A 19,103-nucleotide genomic window follows, 5' to 3' on the forward strand; every position below is an offset into this window, starting at 1 on the left:
AGGATTTCGGCCTCGCTTCCCTTAACTATTGCCGTGCTGGAGAATAAAAAGCAGGGGTTTGCAGCCCTGCAAACCAACAATCCCAAACACAACCCACATGATCCCTTCCTCAGACACCGACTCGCTCTCGAAAACGTACATCCTAAAAATCTTGTTGGTCTCTAAAGGTGCCCCTGGACGCCAATTCTGCTCTTCTACCCTGTAGGCCAACATGGTTTCCCCACCTAAAACTAAGCATAAATCCAAATAAAGACAGAAAACATTGTTGGAACAAAGCAGAAGAAATTTGACATGACATATTTAATAACACAAACACTACCCAGAAGTGGCATATTTATATCAAGGGACTGCATGCAGCGTTACAGTCTACAGTCCCTATCCTTTACCTTAAGATTCCAGCTAGTCTGGGAAAGCCATTTTTTTTTGCAATTGCATTTACTTGATTCTCTAGCTGCAATGCTGGAACCAATATACTATCTAAAACTGACCACTGGATCTCGTACCACTAGATAGTGCATGATGTGGCAGTGGATGCATGCCAGGAAATTGTCAGCTAAAACCAAGCCTTTGGTAAAAATGGCTGGACTTCGGTTCAGGATTGTAAGCATAGTCAGGTTGTGGCCTAGGTCAGTTATGTGGCTGATTAATAACTCCTGCGGAGCAGTCTCTGCATTCCCCAGAGACTCAACCTTGGGAGGCTGTTCTCAGAGATGCTCTAAGGTCATTCCCTAGATTGTCTCACAGCTGAAACACCAAATAACAGCTCAGCCCTGATTGGCTCTTGAGTTGCCCTGTGATGAACCGAGTCTTTTCCTCCCTGAATTAGCTTTCTTTCACCAAGCTCAGACCGTGGTGCAAGTATGCCACTGAGAAGCTAGAAGCTGCATACTATTCATCACCTCACCCTGCCTCTATGCCGAACCTGCTAGACATGGAAGAGGGTTCGCATTCTAATGGATGGATGGATGAGATCAGCAACAAATGGATGCCAAAAAGAGATAACTAGGTAGCTAGCTCTCCAGTTTTATATAGTATATTGGTTCCAGCATTGCTGCTAGAGAATCAAGTAAATGCAATTGCAAAAAAAGTCCTTTCCTCAACTCAGACTAGACAGATAAAAGAACAGGGACTGTAGACTATACTGCTGGGCACAGTCCATAGATATATGCCCCTACTGCAATGAGCTGTTTGTGGGGCTGGCCTTGAAGACTGTCCCGAAGCTACAATTGGTACAGAATTCTGTAGGCAGAATGTTGAGTGTAGTGGGTCATAGGGACCATGTCATTCCATTCTTGTTCCATCTAGATTGGATGGAACAGACTAGATGGCCCAATTAAAGGTGCTGGTATAGACCTTTAAAGCCCTATATGGTTTGGGGCCACATACCTTAAGGACTGCCTTCTCCCATATGAACCTACCTGTCCACTACGGTCATCTTTGGAGGTTCAGTTTTGGGTGCCCCTGCCATCTGAAACTAGACAGATGGCAACATAACAGGACACATATGGGCAAAAGAAAACCAGACACTAAAATATGCATTCAAGAAATTAAAAACAGTTTGGCCTAGTCAAGAAGGCCAAACCAAAGCAGGTAATCCTCAAAACTCTTCAGAGGAGGCAGCAAAAGCATAGAAGAAGAATCCAAGGAAAAGAGCCTGACACTTTCCAGACATTTTAGCACAAGGGCCAGCTATGGGAGGAAGATAACTGGAAGATTCCTCTTTTCGGTGGCTGACTTCACTAACAGCCAGGCATCCTTGTCACTCACTACTGCTGGATCAGGCCGTGAGAGGAAGGGAGAGGAGGCTGCAGTGGGGGGAAAGCAGGCTGACCTTCTGGCTCTCTGTATGTTTTGCTTCCCTGCAAAGTTGTCAATATTAGACATGACTATAACCCCTAGGCATTATTTCTTTGGGAAGTATTCAGAAAGAACCTGGAGCAATTGAGCCCATCACCAGGCGAGGAGATGTCCAACCTGAGGGATATTGTAAACCCCCTCCCCAAATTCAGTTAGAGCCCTCTAGAGCAAGAGGGCAAGTTAGAGCAAGGAAATTGAGGAAACAACAAATTTGGACAGGGATCAAAGTGGGCAGGATCCAATTAACCACAATGGTACAAGAGTATCCAAGCTAGAGTTTTGTCTGGAGGGGGAAAGGGCTGTACTTCTCTCTCAGCAGCCAGAATTGAATGAGAAGGGTGGAAAGAAAGGGAGGAGCCCACGTGGATCCTGAAATCGTCTGGCAGTGAGGAAAGGAGGAAATGTCTCAGGCTTCTAGACCACAAGGAGGAGTTGACCTCTCTCACCTCCGTCACCACATTCCCTTTCAGAAATAGGGTTTACTCTCTGTTGCTATCCATAGGGCAGAAATAGAATCACAATCTGATGGCCAGCAAACACGTCACATTTATTATAAGCTTTCATGACTCAGAACTCCCTTCTTCAGATGCAGTCTGAAGAATGAGAATCTACATTCAGACTGTAATGCGCAAAAAGAAATATGTGGGAATTGCTCTCAGGCATTGCAGCTAAAAGTTTTTAGGAACTCGGTTAGTGATGCATCATTCAAATTTAGACATCTCTCCAAACATAATTCCACACTTCATATGTATGCACTGATATGTCTACGTAATGCGCTGTATGTTGGCCCAACAATGCGCTCCTTAAAAACCAGGATTTCTTTCCCACTCACCAGGTGTGCGCATACACATACACACACCTACACAGTACGGTCCAAAACTTTATTTTGGTGTTCTCTTTACAGTACAAGAAGCTGAACATTTCCAAACCCCTTCGATTGTAGATGTAAAATGGGTGTGTTTGTTTTATGTACTCCCTTTTCCTTCTAGTTCAGCACCTTTCAGGATGGTGCTGAGACTGCATAACTCCTTTTTCATAGCCATATAAAAAACAAGTCACTTCTAATCTGGGTTGAGTGGGGTTACATCTCTATAACATTTATATATCATGTGGAGCTGGCCAGAGAGAGAGAGAGGAGAAAGTGGACAGAAAGAAAATCTCCTCCCTTTACTGCAGGGTTGAGATCACGTTGATGGGCAGCATTGCTTACGGAACTCACCGCCACAAGATTGGAGGAGTCCGACAGAATGCTAGTGAGGCTTTAGAAGGAGACTAGGCAAACTAGGGGCTGGAGGGGGGATTGCTCAGGACATAACGCTAAGCCCTGTTAAAAACAATGTTGCGTGTTACACGCTGGGCAGGCACGCAGGTGCGAAGTCAGCCGGGTTCCCAGCAGCCTGTGCCCTGCTGGCTGTCCTCAGGTGGGTCCTAGTTAATAAGGTGCCGTGTGGGTTGTGTTGGGGGTTGTTGATTTGCACGGCTGCGAACAGCTTCTTGCTGATCAACAGGCGTGGAATGGTTAAGGGGACTGAGCCCGAAATCCTAGAACAGCAGCAGTGAGGAAAGAGCAGGAATGGCGAGGTCACTTCCTGCCTGTCGCTCCCCACTCCGTTCCCTTCACCCCTGCGGAAAAGTGGTCTCCTCCCACCCCCTGCCTGCCTGCCTGCTGCAGCATCGCCTCCTCCATCCCAGGCGAGTCACGGGTAGATCCCAGGGCAGTTAAGGGGGGTGCAAGGCTGGGAGATGTGGGGTGGGAAGAGGGAAGGAGCTCAGATCCGGGGTGGGATGGAGAGGCAGGATTGTGGGGCAAGGCAAGCGGGAAAGGGGGCTAGATGGAGTGAGGGAGCTTTTAGGGCCAGACCCTGGTGGGTTCCCGCAGGGGCGAGTGGCTGGCTCGGGAGCAGGAATCTGAGGGCAGGAAGATACGCGTAGCCTCCTCTTTAGCGTTCCCCCCAGGCCCAGGTCCTGCCTTAGGAACAGCAGCCTTTACTCTGTTCGTAAATAGATGCAGAGGAGTTAGCCGTGTTAGTCTGTGGTAGCAAAATCAAAAAGAGTCCAGTAGCACCTTTAAGACTAACCAATTTTATTGTGGCATAAGCTTTCGAGAATCAAGTTCTCTTCGTCAGATGCATGGTACAGTACCACGAAGAGAACTTGATTCTCGAAAGTTTATGCTACAATAAAACTGGTTAGTCTTAAAGGTGCTACTGGACTCTTTTTGATTCTGTTCCTAAATGACGCCGATCCAGATGACCGAGCCTGCAGAGGATCACCAGTCATTCAGGAGGGCAAAGCCCCCAGCAAAGAGCTCCCAAGAGAACAATATGAGGTTCGTCGGAAGTCATGGCCCAGGGCCCAAACACAGTTATGATAGCAGGAGAGATGTCAAAGTTATTGGAAGTCTGAACCAAGGGGAGGGGGAATGAGTTGCTTGTTTTTAATCCCCCGGCTTTTGTGGGGAAACGCACACCTCACCAGTTCTAATCACATCCCCAGTTGTGTTATTGCTTGGACAGCATGCAGTGTACAGTTTCTAATTTTGCATATTAAACTGCACTATTTGGCATATTTTCGGAATTAAGAGCCCTGACCTGGGTCGCTCAGGCAAGCCTGATCTCCTCAGATCTTGGAAGCTAAGGAGGGGCAGCTTTGCTTAGTAGTTGGATGGGAACCCTCAGAAGTCTAGGGTTGCTGTGCAGAGGCAGGCAATGGCAACCGCCTCTCGTGCCTTGAAAACCCCAGCAGGGGCTGCTGTAAGTCAGCTGTGACTTGATGGCACTTTCCACCGCCGCAGGAAGTAAGAAGAGTTCCTTAGTTTTCTACCAAGAGTATTGGGGACACACATAATGCTGGTATCTTACTTTTAGCGTTCTGGGAGAGCAAAGTTGGGAAAAGAGAACAAGATTTTGTAATAAACAAAAAAGAAAAGAGAATATTATTTGTGACAGAAACAGCCATGCAATCTTAATAGAACTTATATAAGGGCATTGCGGAAATCTTGTAACACTGAAATAAAAAAAATCATGAACAGCAGCATAAATACTAACAGAGAAACCAGCATCCAATAATAACAATAATTCCAGCATCCACAACAATGACAAAGTAAACAAAGCTGCTGTAAGTATACTTGAGTGGTACAAAGAAGGTGAGATATTACACTATTAAAACACTGACCGCTTTAAATGAATCTCGATCCTTGTTTCGAGACAGTTGCCCAAAAACATGAAAAGCTTGTCACCAGGCAAATTGATCCGCAGGGGAGGTATGGGAGCCGATCCGTGGAGCAGCCCGACCATAAAGGGCTGTGAAGGCGAGAACTGGGCCTAGAAGTGGAGCACCTTTCTTTCCCTTTCCCATATTCCTAAGGCTCCCGATGCAACTGATTTGAGAGGGGAAAACAAAAGACACTTCTTTGCTCCTTCATTTCAGAAAGAGCAGCCAATATCACAGCCCCGATCATTCCTTCGACCAACAGCAGCTGGGGCTATTCCCAAATGCGCAGTAATCTGTGGTTTACTGTGTACTTTGTTCCTACGGGAGTCTTAATCTCCGACGCTCACGACTCATCTGAGAAATTTGAAATTTCTGTTGTAATCTGTGCCCAGATGATGAACATTTGCCTCATGCAATCATGGTGAATTAAATCCGAGGACCTCTGTCGTCTTCACTCAATAAACAATAAATTTACAGATGGTTGTTGTGGATTTTCCAGGCTGTATAGCCGTGGTCTTGGCATTTCGTCAGCAGCTGTGGCTGGCATCTTCAGAGGTGTAACACCAAAAGACAGAGATCTCTCAGTGTCACAGTGCGGAAAAGATGTTGGCAGGTCATTTATATCTACTCAGGAAGGTGGAGTTGGGCTGAGTCATCCTGTAAGAGTTTCCCAGGGTGTGGAATGCTAATGGAGGGAGGCTTCACTGTGTCCTGAGGAGGTTCTTTTGCATATGGATTGGTGCTTGATATGCTAATCTTCTCTGCAGGGCTATTGTTGGGTATAGAGTGTTTTGTTAGCCTGGTGTTTTTCAGGACTGGAAACCATGCTCTATTCATTGTTAAGAGCCAGTTTGGTGTAGTGGTTAAGAGCATGGGACTCTAATGTGGAGAACCGGGTTTGATTCCCCACTCCTCCACGAAGCCAGCTGGGTGACCTTGGGTGAGTCACAGTTCTCTGGAGCTGTGTCAGCCCCACCCACCTCACAGGGTGATTGTTGTGGGGTAATAATAATAACACTTTGTAAACCACTCTGAGTGGGCATTAAGTTGTCCTGAAGGGCGGTATATAAATCAATTATTATTGTTATTATTATTGTTATTGTTGTTGTTGTTGTTGTTATAAGTCTCTTCTTTCCTGTTGTAATTGTGCTTATGCTTATGAATTTCAATGGCTTCCCTGTGCAATCTGACAAAGTAATTGGAAGTGTTGTCAAGTATTTTAGTATCCTGGAATAGGATACTGTGTTCTGTTTGAGTTAGGCTATGTTCAGCCACTGTTGATTTTTCTGGATGGCCAAGTCTGCAGTGTCTTTTATGTTCTTTTATTCTTGTCTGGATGCTACGCTTTGTGGTCCCGATGTAAACTTGTCCACAGCTGCAGGGTATACTCCTGCAGAAGTGAGGGGGTGTCTACTGTCTTTTGCTGAACGTAGCATCTGTTGTATTTTTCTGGTGGGTCTGAATACTGTTTGTAGGCTGTGCTTTTTCATAAGCTGATCAGTGATTCCTTTGATATATGGCAAAAACACTATTCCTGTAGGAGACTGTTTTTCCTTAGTTGTTTGATTTATCCTTGGTTTACTCGCTCTTCTGATTTCATTTCTGGAGTAGCCATTTGCTTGAAGTGCATGGTTTAGATGATTAATTTCCTCGTTGAGAAAGTGCGGTTCACATATCCGGTCTACTAATGTTTTTATTATTCCTCTTTTCTGTCGAGGGTGGTGATTGGAGTTTTTGTGTAAGTACCGATCTGTGTGAGTTGGTTTCCTGCAGACCTTGTGACCTAACTGAAAGTTTGCTTTGTGGATGACCAAGGTATTTAGAAATGGAAGTTTACCCTCGTTTTCTTTCTCCATGGTGAATTGTATGTTCAGGTGGATATTATTAAGGTGGTTTAAAAACTCCATCAATTCTTCCTCCCCATGGCTCCAAATGATAAAGGTATCATCCACAAACCAGAACCAGACTGTAGGTTTGTGGGGTGCTGATTCTAAAGCTTTTTTTCAAAATGTTCCATGTAGAAGTTTGCTATAACTGGGCTGAGAGGGCTTCCCATGGCCACCCCATCCATCTGTTCATAGAATTCGTTATCCCACTGGAAGTAACTGGTTGTCAGACAATGGTGGAATAAGGCTGTTACATCCTCTGGAAAAATCTGATTCACAAGTGCAATTGTGTCTTTTACCAGAACCTTGGTGAACAGGGATACAACATCAAAACTGACGAGTATGTCCTGTGGACTGAGTTTCAGAGAACTGATTTTGTTGATGAAATGTGCTGAATCTTTGATGTAAGACATGGTTTTTCCAATGTGGTCCTGTAGAAGTTTGGCCAGATGTTTAGCTAATTCATATGTTGGTGAACCAATGGCACTCACGATGGGTCGGAGTGGGACTGAATCCTTATGAATTTTAGGGAGTCCATATATTCGTGCCCTCCATTAGCATTCCACACCATAGGAAACTCTTACAGGATGACTCAGCCCAACCCCACCTTCCTGAGTAGATATAAATGACCTGCCAACATCTTTTCCATACTGTGAAAATGAGAGATCTTTGTCTTTTGGTGCTACACCTCTGAAGATGCCAGCCACAGCTGCTGGAGAAACGTCAGGAACTACAATGCCAAGACTATGGCTATAGAGCCCAGAAAATCCACAACAACCATTGTTCTCCGGCCGTGAAAGCGTTTGACAAAATAAATTTACAGAATTCAGTGGAGTGGATTCTACCCATATGCTACCACTCCACTGAGCAAAGGATGTATATTCCTTCGTTTATAAAAAGAAAATTATCCATGACCTTTACTTTTGGCCTGTGAGGAACCTTCCCCTGATTGAAGCAGCTCTTCCATTAGAGGAAGAGCTGCTCATACTGGAGGACGTCTGCTTGGAAGATGGCCATATCCACCCAAGTGTCTCAGGACATGGTGATAGCCTTTTCTGTAAGATGTCTTAAAAGGAAGAGAGAGAAAAGTCACAGTGGAGAGAGCATGATACCTCATGGTTCTCCTGCCTTTGCTAACAAAGCATTTTCTTGGCTTTGCAGGGTTAGGAGCTCCACCTGTTTTTCCCGCTGTGACCTTCTGAAAAGGACATAGCAGCAAAGCAAGGAGATCCTCTGACCTTATTGGATTCAGGGCTCAGATGGGAAAGCAAAGCTCAGCTGGGCCAGAAGCAGAAAGTGGCTCTGTGACCATCCAGGCTGGGAGCAGAGAGGAATTCTAGGAAAGATCCCTGGGAAAGATTCTGGCCAAAGACATGACCAGCTGGGATTTAGAGTGCCAGTGCCTCAGGCACTTCCGCTACCAGGACGCTGAAGGCCCCCGACAAGTTTGCAGCCAACTCCACCAGCTTTGCTGCCAGTGGCTGAAGCCAGAAAGGCACACCAAGAATAAGATCCTGGACCTGGTGATCCTGGAGCAGTTCCTGGCTGTCCTGCCCCCAGAGATGGAGAGCTGGGTCAGGGAATGCGAGCCGGAGAGCAGCTCCCAGGCGGTGGCCCTGGCAGAAGGCTTCCTCCTGAGCCAGGCAGAGGATGCGAAGCAAGGAGGACAGGTGAGGGTCTTTGATCCTGAGACTTCCAAAGAGCAGAATACTCAAAAGACTATTCAAAAAATCCTTCCTCTTCAAGCACCCAAACGTTTCAAGAAATCAGTCTAGAAATATCCCCTCCTCTGTCCCTTCCCAGGTGTTTGCCTGCCCACTTCCTATTCTTATTCCTGTCCCCTTGTCTGCAGTTTCAGAGGCTGTCCAAAGGAGTTAATGATTTCCCTGGAGCTGAGAAGGCATCATCCGATCCAGGACAGAGGCTGTTCTTTTGGGGGACCACATGGGAGAATGATGGAGATGCCAACTTGCCGGGTAAGGATTTCTGTTGCCCCTTTCTGCTTGATCTCAAGCAAAGGGGGATGAAAGCATTCACTTAACTCGTTATTTAAAATATTTGTGTACGAACCTCTGATAGGCAGAGAATGGAAATGTACCCCAAGACACAGAAGCCAATCAGGGCACTGCTCTGAATCAGCCAATAGGAACTCTGTACTGGAAGATAGTTTAGAACTGATACGAGAAGGTTGTTAGTCTAAAGAAACTCGGTTTGGTAAACTGAGGAATTGGGTTAGAGAGAGAAGGGGATAGTCTAAGAAGATCATGAATTTAAATTCTGCCTCGGAATCAGATCTCTCCTAAAGCTGCCTTGAAAATGTTTTAACTTCCTTTATTTGTTTGTTCACACTATTTATAGTCCACTTTTCTCACTGAGATTTAATATGGATTACATAGGATAAGTCAGAGGAGTTAGCCGTGTTAGTCTGTAGTAGCAAAATCAAAAAGAGTCCAGTAGCACCTTTAAGACTAACCAATTTTATTGTAGCATAAGCTTTCGAGAATCACGTTCTCTTCGTCAGATGCATGGAGGGTAAGAAGAAACTGGTCAGATATAGAGGAAGGGGGGAGGAGGAGAGAGGGGATGTGAACAACTCCTTTGATATGGAGATGCAGACAGCTCCTTTCGGTGTGGGGATCAGTTTGCTTGTGTAAGGTTCAAAGGAGTTTGCCGTGTTAGTCTGTAGTAGCAAAATCAAAAAGAGTTCAGCAGCACTGCAGCACAAGCCCTCAATAACCACAGTCCTCCCCGCCAGATGCATCTGACAAAGAGAACCGTGGTCCTCGAAATCCCACGCCAGGTGCCACTGGACTCCCCCTGACCCCGCCTCTGTAAAGGAAATCAGTTACCTGTGATAATGAGATAACCATTCATAGTCCCTATTCAGTCCCAGCTTGACAGAGTCAAATTTGCATATGAATTCCAATTCAGCAGCTTCCCGTTGGATTGTGTTTTTGAAAGGTTTCTGTTGAACTACAGTGACCTTTAAGTCTTTAATGGAATGTCTGGGTAGATTGAAGTGTTCTCCCACTCGTTTCTGGACGTTTCCATTTCTAATGTCAGAACGTGATTCTCGAAAGCTTATGCTACAATAAAATTGGTTAGTCTTAAAGGTGCTACTGGACTCTTTTTGATTTTGATAGGATAAGTCAAATGCAATCAACAAGATAGTATATCCAGTAAACTGCAATAGGGTATGTAGCACAGAAAACTGAAACAAAAACAAGTATTTAAGCATAACACATGAAATGATGCAACAATTACTTAGTAAGAGCATATTTACATTAACAGACAGTACACAGTATTACAGTCCTCAGTCCCTATCTTTTTCTCAGAGCATCTTTCTCAGTCATTTCATTATACTACAGCTCTATTACCTGTGTAACAGGTAATTTTCATACGGTATATTTATAGTACAACTTTCTGACTTAGATGTTAAGGTGGATCACAGAATACAGAAAAATAAGGGAAAAAAGAAAAAAAACCATAATCACACAGTAGGCTTCCAAAGAACAGTGCAATAGTCATAGGAAAAGAAAATTAAATGAGCGTGTGAACAGCCAAGTGCCCAGGCTGACGTAATGTGAGCAGTGCAGGGATGACAAAGGAACAAGGCAATGCAGCACTCACTCCCTGCACTCATATGAAGAGAACTGTCTGGACTCTTCTGTCCGATTACCAGAACAGAGGTGGTCATGCAGGTATGTGGGTTCTAGACCATGAAGGGCTTTGTGGGTGATGACTAATACCTCGAACTGAGCCTGGTAAGCGATCAGTAGCCAATGCGGTGACTGCAGGATGGGTGTGAAATACATGTTCTGCCAGGCACCCATTACTCATCAAGCTGTGGTGTTTCTGTATCAACTGGAGTTTTCAAGCTGACTTCAAGGGAAGAGCCAAGTAGAGTTCATTACAGTAGTCTATCCATGGCATGGATCTACAGGGCCAGATCAGCTGAGTCAAGGCAGGCCAACTGCTAGGCTAAATGAAGTTGCTTGAAAGCTTTATTTGAAACTGCTTTAGTTAGATTCTCCAGGAGTAATGCTGAGTCCAGTATAAGTCCTTGGCTCTGAACGGAATCAGAGTGTCACCTGGACCCCATCGAAAGTGGGGTGAGTCATAAACATCAAGACCTCAGCCTTTAGCATTACCTCCATCTTATCTCAAATTGTTCACCCTGAGCCATTTAACCAGGGCAGTCCAGCACCTGTTCAAGATCTCCATAGAGATTTGGATAAAGGGATATAGAGCTGGGTGTCATCAGTATCTAGGAAACAAAACCAGCTGGGGGTTTACATAGATTCAATTGCATGGGGGACAGGATGGAACCTTGGGGAGTCCCAGAATCTTTTAGTGTTATGGACGAGTTAAAAAGAAGGGTCCCATGCTACGGAACACAGGTTTGACTAGAGGCCAGTAGCTTTTCGGGTCGGCCTGAGGTGTAGCAAAGCTGCAGCAGAGGGCTGCATGGTGGTCAGGCTGCCTGAGAGAGGTTTTTCCGGAGGCATGAAATTCTATAAATACTGAGAAAACATAGACTTCGCTATTATTGCTACACTATTATTGCTATCCTACTAGGTATTTCTATGTTGTTTAATATGCTAGTCATGGCATTGCTTATGCTCTGCTTCAACATTTCTTCAACTCTGTATTGGATTTCTGCTGGTTTTTAAATCTTTGCAAATTTGCATGACTGTACCCTACTACATTGTTTATTGAAGTGTCTTTGGTATTGACTGTACTGGCTCACACTATGCAATCCACTTTAAGTCTCAGTAAGAAAGGCAAAATGTAAATGATGTAAATAAATAAATAAAATAGAATAAATGTCCTGTGCAGACCTTCCCCAACTCCTAGTTCAGCATTACCTTCGGCTGAGTCATGTGCTCTTCCTGAAACAAACTTGTCTTCTTATTTGTTTTAAAGAGCAAGCCATCTTGTGCCTCTTAGTTTTATCCTATTTCTCAATTCTTGCGTATCTGTGTGTGTATGGTGTAACACAAGGACTTTATGTGCACCATCTGAGATCTATATATAGCCAATAAATGGATGTGCAGAAAGGCCTTCCGGTTTCAGGTGGTTAGCCGTGTTGGTCTCCGGTAGAAGAGCAAGATTCAAATCGAGTAGCACCTTAAAAACTCACAAGATTTCCAGAGCATGAACTTTCGTGAGTCAAAGCTCCCTTTGTCAGATACCTGTCCAGATCACCTTAAACAACAAAGACCTTCTGACACAAGAATGGGCTCTCTGAAGTATGCAGTTCTCTAGCCTTTGAAATGTAAGAATCAAAGCCAGGCAAGTTAGCAGGATCAGTCTCTTCTCACCTTCCTTGCTTTTTTCATAGGTGGTGGAAGGACACAAGCAGGTGGCTCTGGACCTTCAAGCCTTTGTGGGGGCCTGGAAGCATCTTCTGAACCACTAAGTCAGGTAGGTTGGGGAATTTGCGGGGGGGGGGCATCCCAGGGGCCTTTATCTTCTGCCAGTCTCCTGAATCCAGGAGGACCCCGTCTTTCCCCATTCTGTTGAAATGGCTCACTAGGGATGACACAGATGAAGCTGTAGATCCTCCATTGGACTTTGAAGGACCAACGGTCTGAGTCAGCGTAAGGCAGCTTCATGTGTTCACCTCATTCTCTTTTTGGTTTGTGACTTGATCTGTGAGGAGAAAACATTTCTCTCTTTCAGGGGCTGGTGACTCTCGAGGAGGTGTCTGTCTCATTCACCCAGGAGGAGTGGGCTCTGCTGGATCCGGGCCAAAGGGCTCTGCACAAGGAAGTCCTGGTGGAGAATTGCAGGAATCTGGCCTCCCTCGGTACGGCTCCCTCTTTTCCGTGCCTTGCTATGGAGAGCCGGCCGATAGATTTTATTTTATACTCAAAGGCCAACAGAATAAAACATACATAAACAGAATTGTTGTTAAAATGTATGCACAATCATGACCTAGGGAATATTTTAAAAGTAACAAATATGGGTCACTAAATCAGTGCTGTACCTTGGTAGACACTGGCAGCTGCACAGAATTTAGCTACTCTGTCCGTAGAGTAGGAACTGATGCACTGGACAGTCACTCTCAATGTAGCACAGGGAGGTCACAAGTAGCAGATCCGTTTCCTTTGCCTTTCTCTCTTAATTGAGCTGAATTTCTGATATTCCAACAGGAGTTAATAGGGTAATGCATTTAGAATAATAACATGACCTTCAGCTCTTACGCACTCATCAGCTCCAGCCTGACATTTGCCGGGGGTGGGGGGGTCTCTTCGCAGAGACACAGAGCCCCCTGTAGTACCCCTTGACTGAAGCGGCATTGGGAGTTTTCAGATTTGGCTGTCACAGGCTGCCTCCTGTCTTGCTTTTGGAGGAATTGAGATGGTCTGAGAGAGATGTTCCTTCTGGGCTGGTGCTGAACTGGGGTGGAGCCTCTGCTTTGCATGCAAAAGGTCCTTGGTTCAGTCCCCGGCTTCTCCAGTTAATAGGATCAGGTAGGAGGTGAAAGACCTCTGCCCGAGGCCTTGGAGAGCCACAGCCAGTCAGAGGAGACAAGACTGACCTGGACAGATTGAAGGCAACTGCCCTTGGCAGGTAGATCCCCAAGTCCCTCACCGCAAGCACTAAGGTGCATTGGTTGAAGTAACTTTTATTAGAGATCTATACAACCCAAGTGATCTATGCTAATGCATTGGCAGAAGTGCCCATTCAAAAAAGAGCAGTGCTAATTATAGGGACACTTCCCGCCCTCAGGACAGTTAACATTCTGGCTCAAAAACCCCAAAGAGTTACATGGGAACTGATTAGTTTAGACTAGACGTAGTAGAGAATGAAATCGTTTTCAGTCTCTGAGAAAAGACCCATTGTGAGTTGGCACTGGCTTGCAGTCAAGGACATTTGCTGTAGAAGTGAAAGTAAATACCTTCAACAGATAAGAGATAACCCTCCCTTGCTGAGTACATTTCAGTTCAGCATATACACTCTCTCAGAAGATCAGTATAATGTACAGTATAGGACAACACATAGTCCCAAACACACACAAATGGTAGATATACAGCCAGGCATACATGACGGCAACATTTTGTTTCCCATTCTGTGGCCATCATCAGCAATTTGTACAGATGCTGCACAGGGAGAGGCCACATTCTGGCATTAGATTGCTGTTTTCCTTTTACCAAAGAGGCTCTACTTCTCCCTCACCTTGTTTTCTTTGTTCGTTTGTACAGGGTGGGAATACCAGAGAAGGGGAGAAGAGCAGAGAAAAGGAAATGAAGGAAAATCAAAGTGGAGCAAGAAATCCATTGTTTCTGAAGGTGCTGATTTTCAGGAAATTCCAATCCCAGAACAAATTAATAAAGGAAACAAACCATCTGAAGAGTTAGAGTGGATCACAAGGTTTAAGGCGAGCAAAAACCTTCCCTTACAGGAAATATTAGACACACAGGAGAAACCACATTTATGTTCACAGTGTGGAAAGGGTTTCAAAAGGAAGGACAACCTTATACAACATAAAAGAAGCCACACAGGGGAAAAACCGTATCAATGCTCAGAGTGTGGGAAGAGCTTTAGGCACAGCTCAAGCCTTACCTCCCATCACAGAATCCACACAGGGGACAAACCGTACAAATGCTCAGAGTGTGGGAAGAATTTTAGTGACCGTTCAAGCCTTACTTCCCATCAAAGAATCCACACAGGGGACAAACCGTACAAATGCTCAGAGTGTGAAAAGAACTTTAGTGACTGTTCAAGCCTTGCTTCACATCGCAGAATCCACACAGGGGAAAAACCATATCAGTGCTCAGAGTGTGGGAAAAGCTTCAGGCAGACCTCAAGTCTTGCTTCCCATCACAGAATCCACACAGGGGACAAACCATATCAATGCTCAGAATGTGGAAAAAGTTTTAATGCTTGTTCAAACCTCATTTCCCATCAAAGAATCCACACGGGAGGGAAGCCATATCATTGCTCAGAGTGTGGAAAGAACTTCAGAAGAAAGGACAAGCTTATTCAGCATCAAAGAAGCCACACGGGGGAAAAGCCATATCAGTGCTCAGTGTGTGGGAAGTGTTTCAGTCAGAGTGGAAACCTGACTTCCCATTACAGAATTCACACAGGGGACAAACCATATCAATGTTCACAGTGTGGACAAAGTTTCAGTCAGAGTGCACACCTTACTTCCCATCAAAGAATCCACACAGGAGAGAAACCATACAGATGTTTAGTGTGTGGAAAGAGCTTCCATCGCAGCTCAAGTCTTGTTTCCCATCGAAGAATCCACACAAACGGGAGAAACCATATAATTGCTTAGACTGTAAGTAGCATTCTTTGTGGGTGAAAACCTTATTTCCCATCTTAGAACTCATGAGGAATATTCTTCAGTCAGTATATGTACTTTATTCCCCATTGTGATTCCAGCTTGATGAAAAATTTTTGAAATGTCTTTTCTTAGACATCAAAGTTTATGAAACCTCAAAGTAGATACAGAAGTGTACAAAACAAAGCCTATATTGTCAGAGTGTTCTGGCTGATTCTGGTCAGGCCTGGTTCAGATATAGGCATACATTTAGAAGCCCTAGGCATCTATTTAGCTTTCTTATAGCAGGCCATTTAATTTCTTTATGGAGACCATCTGCTGCTGCTGTTGCAGTCATGATCTAGTGTCTGGCTGCTGCGGTGGAAGCAAACAAGTTGAAATCAAAGACTGCTCTGAAACTCTAGCTGGTACTGAAGGCCACGGGTTCACTGTGAGGCAGATTATCCATATGGCCCCTATTCTGAAATCCCATTGATTAGTTTCCATGGACAGTACAGGGTGCTGGTTATCACAGACAAAGCCCTTCCATGACCTAGTGCTTGCATATCTGCAGGGAGCTCCCCTCATCAGAACAAAACCTTCTGAAATTGCCACCACGCAAGTTCAGCAGCTGCTCATACCAGAGTGTTCTCTGTAGTGCTTCCTGCAAGGAGGAATGGCTTCTCAGGCCATGAAGGCCCCCCCCCCCGCACACACACTTGTTGCTCCACAACACTTCTGTTGTTTCCCATGATATGTGAAATGGAGCTATTTGGGGGGGGGGGCACTTATATGACTTTTCCAGGAGACTGTATTCCTTTAGATGAAATTGTGTATCTTATAAAGCAAGGAAAGATGCAGACAGAACAAGAGACTGTATCACAAAGAGTTGACCATAAATCTAAGACAATTGAAATACTAGCTAATTTAATAGTAAAACAGAATCACATATTTCTGCAAGCACAATTTGGCTGCTTCATTGTCAGAGGATTACGTGAGAAGAAATATGTAGTGAAGCTATTCCCAAAAGAAACATGCACTTGCAGTAGTTCCAGAACAGGCCACCATATAATGGCAATAGAAATTGCTATAGGGAACAGTCTACATCCAAAAAAGGTGATGTACTCTTTAAAGAAACTCAGGATGAGTGCCAGGAAAGGAAAATCTGGAAGAAAGAAACCAAGGCAAACAGATGAGCTGACCATACTGGCAGCATCAGATTCCATTCTCATGAGTGGTAATGAGGCAATTGATGTCACACCTAAGGGGGCAAATGAGAATGAAGTGGCAGTCAAAGGAAAGGAAACATCCTCCTTGGTTCTTGAATTTGAACCAGAAGGCCCACATTTTTCAAGCACCCCACAAAAAGCAAATCAAGACATGCAAATATGCCAGTTTGTTCCATGGGACTCCGTAAAGAGTTATCCATGCATGAGAAACACATATATACAAAGAACGTTCATCAATGTTGAGGACATGAAATCTCTCTGGAACAATAACTGGCTTGTTGACACCGTCATTGAGGGCTTCCTACTCACTAGGACTACCCTGGCGACGGTGACCTCCACAGATGTTGATGTGAGTGTATTCAGTCCATTTATTGTGCGTTCCATGGAATTGCATGGATATACCACAAATGTGCATAACTTTGGTATACATTCTCATGTTATGGCAAAGGACATCTGGCTCGTTCCCACAAATGTTCTGGACTGTCACTGGATACTGATGATGGTTTTCTTTAAGTGGAAGATCATCCTATATCTGGATTCCAACCAAGGCCTTTCCACCGACTATACTGACATGCTTCAAACATGTATCGAGATGTAGGCAGCATCAGCAATTGATTGGTCGGAATGGATTATTCATGCACCACGTGACATACCTGTCCAGAAGGATTCGTTCAACTGTGGGATTTTTGTTTGTCTGTTTGTACACATATTGTGCAGTGGTTCAGCAGTCCCATTCCCAGAAGACATGATTCCTGTACGGCAATGGATTGCCACCGAACTGCTTAGACAGAAACCATTTCTTCAACCATCGAGTTTCACACAGGAAAAACGTCAGAGAACGAAGCAAGAAATTGTGGATCTTCATCCACAATTGAATTTCTAACTTCAGCTGTACAACAGTATTACTCTTCATCTTGGTCTCTGTGCTTGATGGGTAACTTAGGTAAGAAACCCGAAAACGACACGATGGTTCTTTGTCAGGGAGTATGTCAGGACTGGTACCATCTGTCTTGCCTTGAGATAACTCAAGCTCCTCGTGGTGTATTTAAATGTCCCAAGTGTTCCAAGCAATAGACTGTATCTGCAGCAGTCGAAAATGATGTCAGACAGTCAATGTTGTCAGATAAAGTGAAAACATATCAGTGTTTGGAGCAGTATTCCAAATACAATAATTTGGCAGACCTCCTTTTTTAAAATTTCACACAACTTGTTTTTGTTGCTATTCTGCATATAATTTGTTTTATGTTCCATAAATAACATTGTTAGAGATGTTTATATGTATAAAGGCTTTGCAAACTCCTCTTTAAGAAATACTCTTTAACTTTTAGATTTCATTTTATGACATAATCACTATATAGTGAAATTAACAAATAGGATAGTCATCCTAGTCTGTTTTAGCAAAAAATAATTTGGTGAAACCTTACAGACTAGTATACTTACAGAATCACTAGCAACAAAGCCCATTGTGAGAAAAAATACAATGGGCTATATAAAGGGGAGGGTGGGCAGGCATTCTCTCCTCCTTCATCACTGATCTCAGTGGATGAAGGCAGGGGTGGGGGTGGGCATGGCCACCTCCTCTGCACCTGATCCTGTCCCTGTCCAAGTGAGGGGGGATGGGCATCGCCTCCTGCTCCACACCTGATCCCAGCCGGGTGAAGGTGGGGGGTGGGCATTGCCACGTGCTCCACTCCTGATCCCACCTGAGTGAAAATGAGGGGCGGGCATTTCCCCCACTCTGTTCCTGATCGCAGCTGGATGAAAACAAGGAGTAGGCATTGCCACCTGCTCTGCTCCTGATCACACCTGGATTGAAGGCATGGGGCAGGCATTGCTGCCTGCTCCATTCCTGGTCCCAGCCTGGACTTCCTGTCATGGCACAGTCTCTGGATGTCTGGCTGCCTCATCTTGGCTTCCCTCCACATCAGTGCCCTCCTGAGGTGCACCATTGCAGATAGTGAGTTGTCATGGACATAGTTAGCCTTTTATATAGTAGGATAACCTTGAGAAACTTCAAATGGAAAAACTGGAGAGAAATTGCTGGGACAGAATTTTCCAGTGGTTTGAGGTATCAGCCAGGTATTAAACAAAGTAGACTGTTTCTCAGCTACTGTAGGCATAACACTGCTTAATTTAAATATGTTGTCAGTGGTCACTGTGCTTATCCTGTATAATTATAAGTAGCATAGAAATGCTAAAAACTCAGTCTTGCATTTCATGATATTGCAACTCATTTCCCCCTTTTCCTCACCTGTGCATATGTTTCTGCTGCCTGTAAATCCTCTTCAAGCATCTAACAAAATGGCCTGAAGTTCGGGTCGCCAACAGTTTTGGAGGAAAATGTCTTGTCCCTTTAATAGAGGAAATGGGCAGTTGAAGCTTTTCGTGGTATGCAATGGCCAGGAGCCACTTAAGGCAGGATATGTATTTATACAAATATCAGGTGTACCCGTCTTCACAGAAAAATCTTGAACTAAATATGGGGGTTACAATCTATCTAAACTAGTCATCAACTATTCCACATGCTCAGGCATTGCACAAAAATTATGAAATATGGGATTGCCATGATCCATGAAAAGGTAGGATGAGCTGTGGATGAGTTCTGGAAAGAATGGTTTGCAAGATTTTCAATAGGGGAGA

General features: G+C 44.5%; 1 protein-coding gene across 1 annotated transcript; it reads left to right on the forward strand.

The window, feature by feature from the left end:
* Positions 1–8,140: 8,140 nt before the first annotated feature.
* On the forward strand, positions 8,141–17,763 carry LOC129327081 (zinc finger protein 586-like). Its single transcript, XM_054975517.1, has 5 exons — positions 8,141–8,626; positions 8,809–8,932; positions 12,301–12,383; positions 12,642–12,768; positions 14,168–17,763. Exons 1-5 carry the CDS (start codon positions 8,330–8,332, stop codon positions 15,247–15,249), a joined length of 1,713 nt encoding a protein of 570 aa, XP_054831492.1. The 5' UTR covers positions 8,141–8,329; the 3' UTR covers positions 15,250–17,763.
* The last annotated feature ends 1,340 nt before the right edge of the window (positions 17,764–19,103 follow it).

The sequence above is a fragment of the Eublepharis macularius genome, chromosome 4 (assembly GCF_028583425.1).
Source record: "Eublepharis macularius isolate TG4126 chromosome 4, MPM_Emac_v1.0, whole genome shotgun sequence".
NCBI classification, from domain to species: Eukaryota; Metazoa; Chordata; class Lepidosauria; order Squamata; family Eublepharidae; genus Eublepharis; species Eublepharis macularius.